This window comes from Wolffia australiana, chromosome 2 (genome assembly GCF_029677425.1).
Source record: "Wolffia australiana isolate 7733 chromosome 2, ASM2967742v1".
In the NCBI taxonomy this organism is placed as follows: Eukaryota; Viridiplantae; Streptophyta; class Magnoliopsida; order Alismatales; family Araceae; genus Wolffia; species Wolffia australiana.
This window is the reverse complement of record NC_135836.1, coordinates 673,717-678,519: the sequence shown is the minus strand read 5'-3', so window position 1 is coordinate 678,519 and position 4,803 is coordinate 673,717. Positions and strand designations below refer to the sequence as shown.

Sequence of the window (4,803 nt, the reverse complement as noted above, 5' to 3'; positions counted from 1 at the left end):
CCACTTATCCTTGCCAAAAGAAAGCATAGTTATTTTTTGTTGGATGACCAAAATTTATTATTTTTTTGCTTAGTGGTGTACTTAGGTTTACCCATGAGGAGGTTTCTTTCACCCAATGGGAGTAACTTGCTAGAGAAAAACAAAATTCTAGAAAAATATACATGTCCCACCAAAGGTACAATATTTCTGAGGAAAAACCAGAAAGGATTGACCATAGAAGGAGAGTAGTTTCAAAAGGAAAATCTAGGTTTGATTAAAATAATTGCACTTTAATAAACTCATATTGGGTATAGTTTAACACAACTTCAAAAAATTCTTAATCTGCTCACCTCTGTGTTCATATAACTTGCTAGAGCAAAACACAATTCCAGAAAAATATACATGTCCCACCAAAGGTGCAATATTTCTGAGAAAAACCCAGAAAGGATTGACCATAGAAAGAGAGTAGTTACAAAAGGAAAATCTAGGTTTGACTTAAAAAATTGCAGTTTAATTAACTCATCTTGGGTATAGTTTTACACAAATCCTTTAAAAAATCTTGATTTGCCCACCTCTGAGTTTTTATTCCAATTTATATAAGAAAAGATCACACCAAGTAGTTTGGATCTCAGAATTACAGAAAATTTTGGGGTATACGCCCAAGATTTACCGCAGAGATCGAAGAGACAAAGAGTCGGCGTAGAAGAATCAAGGGAGGGATTCCTCCGCCCCCTCTCCATCTTCGGTTAATTTCTTCAATTGATCTCTTCTCTTTGTCGATTTATCGATTTTTTCCAATTGCTGATGGATGAATCTGAGGCGATATCTCGTGGTCTTGGACGGATTCTAGCGGAGTTTATCTTTGTTTTTCAATTTTGTGTCAGGGATTGATCACTTGACGAGTATTTTGATGTGCTGTCATTCATGTTTCAGTGCTTTGATCTTTCGTTCCTTTCTTCATCGATTAACCAATTCGGTCGTGAATGAATCTGATGAGAAATCGTGCAATTTTTGATATTTTTTTATCTTTGATTCAATGCAGATGGAATTGGCTGACAAGACGGTCGGCCTTCTTCTATCTACGATTAGCTTATCGATATTCACGTACTACACCTTCTGGATCATCATCCTGGTCAGTATTTCCATCTTCCGGGAAAACCCTAATTTCCAAATTTGGTAAGAAACTTGAACCGATTATCATTATCTTTGAAATTTTTGAAATGGTTTGATCTTGCAGCCGTTTGTGGATAGCGACCACTTCATTCATAGATACTTTCTGCCGCAAGAGTATGCTGTGTTAATCCCTGTATTTGCTGGGGTCATACTCCTAAGTTTCATTTCTATCTTCATCGGGTATGTGATGATCAAATCCAAGAAGAAGAGGGCATAAGCCTGCCGCCACAATCCTTATCATCCTTGTGTTCTTCATCGATTTTGTGGCCTGGTATATTGCATACTGAATTTATGAATTTTCTTCGATTGTATGGTTTTCATCAGCAAATTAAACTTAATGCTGGGTTGATCACCGATCTTGGGTGATCTTTTCTCTTTTTGTTCAGAGGAGAAAAGCTTCGGGCGAAATTTAATCTGGAAAATAAGTAAATTTTGGGGCTAAAATCAAAGGAAGGCAGATTGTGAAGCCCGGACGAACGATGTATTTAGGAAAACAAGCGGAATAGAATCTAGAAACAATTTAAAGTCATTTTTTGAAAAAAAAATATTGGGCATTTCTTTAAGTTTCATATCTTTTTCATGCAGCAAAAGACGTGAGAGTTTGTTTGAGACTCTCAGATTAGTTCCGCTTTTACCTTTTATTGACATACTTTGAGAAAAACATGAAATTTGTGCATTTCAATGAACACGTGGAAGACCGGTGCTGTGATTTAAAGCTTCGATGCAATCGACGCAAGAGATCAGGTATATTCCCTTGATGAAATAAGCATCATGAAAATATTTTATGCATCCTAAGTATTTCCAACATGATACATATGGCAGCCCGAAACCCAAATTCAGAATAGCTCACATTTTTTTTTATAGAATTTATGGAATTGACGAATGGTAAGATACCGGATTGTTTGAGAAAACCCTTTATCCTTCCTGGATAGACCAGTCTTCCTACTATGAACATTGCTGACAGCTTGGAATTGCCGTCGGTTGATTCTTAGCTCATGATTAGAGATTATCTGAAATGTTCTTTTAACCTCTGACTTGCAAATGAAGAGTTGAGTAATTCAAGAGGCAATTCAATTCAAAAGGCAGCTAAGACAATTGACGAGGACCAAAATCATAAAAGTCTGAAAGAGTGGGATGCATACTTTTGATTTTCTTGAATGTCAATAATTTCATATAATTGCGTTGGAAACAATGATGAATGTAAGGTCCAGGGCGTTCTAAATTTGCTTGAAGTTTCATCTGGCTATGTAACTGCTAAAAGTGTGCATAATTTTTTTTTATGGACCGTAGACCTTTTTTTCAACTCCTGGGCGTGCATAATTTTTTTTTCTTTCTTTCAAAAAAAAAACTGCCAAAAGTGTGGGTTTAGGTGATCAAGAGCTCTATATTTTTTCTTTCGTTGCTATTCTGTGGACTGGAGTCGCGATTCTGCCAGGGGGGACCATAGACAACTTTAGTAGACTATGAATCCGAATTGTTATTACTGTTTCCACATAATTTGAAATTTTATTTCTGTCAAGCAACTGATATGGTTCTAGCTGCCCACATGCCTCAAATTTGGACATTGATGGAAAGGAAAACCAATTGGATCCTCAGAACAAAGTTATTTCCATGGCTAAAATATCCATGGAATTTGAAATTTTCATAAAACTATTGGAAAATAAGAGAAATAGATTTCCAAATTATGTGGAAATAACTTTGTTCTGAGGATCAAATTGGATTTCATTTCCATTATTGACCAAATTTGAGGCATGTGGTCAGCTATAATCATCTCATGGGCTTGACAGAAATAACATTCCAAATTACGTGGAAATAGTACAAAGTTGTCTATGCCCCCTTGGCAGAACAGCAAAATCTTGGTCTATTTTAGATCTGGCATATTTTTCCCTACTAGTTGGTGATACACTGATCTTGTTCCAGGTGATACAGTCAAAGACTAATAATGACTAAAATAAACAAACAAGGGTAAACTCTAATCATGGTCGTTTCCTATTCTTGGAGCACCATATCTGACAGAAATCCTATATGATGTTATACACCTGGTTGTAAGTGTAATGTGAGTTGGATATTTTTTATGACCCATGGCATTCAAGTCCATAAATTGATCATATGCACAATTTAAGTTGATGATCTTTTTTCGAAAATATATGTTTTTAGTTATGAGTTAGCTGTTATGCTAGGGTACCCTGAGTCCCTTAAGATATATAATACCAGACTATATTAATCTACTATTGGAGAGCACCTGGAACATGGTTACATGATTCTTTATTCTACCAAAGACATGCCATGGTAAACTATTATGTGTTTCTATCATGTATTACACTAGATTTGCATACTGAAAACTCTTTTGTATAGTTTTATGCTCATCGTGATTATGTCTATAAGATGCTTAACCATGTTTTCTCTACATCACCACCTTATAAGATGGATCATGAGCATATAATATCTCAATGAATCTACAGGAAGAGGTCCTATTCTTCTTGATGTCCTCGAATTCCTTAACCAAAGTGAGCAGCCAGACTTGACACTTGGGAGTTCCACAGCAACCTACCTCAGTGCCACATGAGAAAGTTAAGTCATAGTATGTCAGGCAGTGAATGTACCTAGTTTTGAACTCCTTAGGCAATTCATACGCCCCAAACACAATGATATCAATAAAAAGGCTGAACTCCAACAAAGGATTGGGCCTTCATTTTGAATGTTTGAGATCTAAGTCATACGTTCTCTCCATTATTTTTTTTTTGAAATTTTTAACTGTGATCACATGCCCATGCTGGGGTCACCAACAAGGACTTCCCAGGCTAAAACAACCTGGTACTGCTCTCGCCCAAGCACGCTTAAATTTGGAGTTCTAATGGGATCCGGTACACTAGTGTGCTGATACTAGTGTACGTTTTCTTCATTATATACTTCACTAATGTGAGTGCCCTAGCTTGTTCTGAGGACACCTGATTTCTTTACTCTAATGATGGACCCATTTGATTTATTCAATTTTATAATGATAATAAATAAGTAATTCTTGCATGTCAGTTTTTTTTAAGTACAAACCTCTACCAATTTCTGTGAATCTTGGAAAATGAGTATCCAAGATAATATTTATCTCCCGCCTGATACAATATGACATCAACCGACTATTTTTTTAGTCTTTGTTCCAAGAACCTAGGCAAATGGGCAGTTTTTTCCTCAAAGTATATTTCCAATAGATGTATTAGACATAAATCTTGGAAAATGATGATATGTATTTCATGAATGTATTAGACATAAAATATAATAAAGTTGCTATTTTGACTATTCTAGCTATAATTTTTAAAAAATAAAGTTATAATATATTGTAAAAATTCCTGTCAATGATTCAAAAACTGAAAAATAAGTTCTTACAATATTTTAAAACTCTAATATGCAAATGTAATATAAAATTAACTCAAAATATTCCGTACTAATCACTGAAGGAAAATATGGCAGAGTCTTGACTGGAATTTTCACTTGGGGAAAAATCAATTGTGGTATTCAATCCAAGGAAAAGTCTTCAAAATATTAAAGTTGCATTTAAGTCATGATTCCTCTTGTTAAGTTATAAAAATAATGATTCTCACATCAGGTATGGATTTACTTTTCCAAACTCTTTGAAATAGAAGCTTCATTTCAGCTTAA

General features: G+C 35.0%; 1 protein-coding gene across 3 annotated transcripts; it reads left to right on the top strand.

Annotated features, from left to right (window-relative positions):
- The first annotated feature begins 564 nt into the window (after positions 1 to 564).
- DPMS2 (dolichol phosphate-mannose biosynthesis regulatory protein-like protein) lies at positions 565 to 4,136 on the top strand. Of its 3 annotated transcripts, XR_013584902.1 has the most exons (5): positions 565 to 724; positions 1,022 to 1,111; positions 1,217 to 1,423; positions 1,849 to 1,896; positions 3,615 to 4,136. XR_013584902.1 is itself a non-coding variant. In XM_078591580.1 (3 exons), the coding sequence occupies exons 2-3, from the start codon at positions 1,022 to 1,024 to the stop codon at positions 1,367 to 1,369; spliced, it is 243 nt and encodes an 80-aa protein (XP_078447706.1). In that variant the 5' UTR covers positions 565 to 724; the 3' UTR covers positions 1,370 to 1,525. The 3 variants fall into 3 exon arrangements, 1 of the variants encoding a protein (XP_078447706.1); XR_013584901.1 differs by lacking the exons at positions 1,849 to 1,896; positions 3,615 to 4,136 and adding an exon at positions 1,539 to 1,695; XM_078591580.1 differs by lacking the exons at positions 1,849 to 1,896; positions 3,615 to 4,136 and having other exon boundaries at positions 1,217 to 1,525.
- Positions 4,137 to 4,803: the final 667 nt, after the last annotated feature.

What these genes read in the sequence shown, in the direction of transcription:
- DPMS2 (XM_078591580.1), top strand. Translation starts at nt 1,022, where the DNA reads ATGGAATTGGCTGACAAGACGGTCGGCCTTCTTCTATCTACGATTAGC. An exon ending in CCTTCTGGATCATCATCCTG is followed by an intron (nt 1,112 to 1,216) that starts GTCAGTATTTCC and finishes TTGATCTTGCAG; the next exon opens with CCGTTTGTGGATAGCGACCA.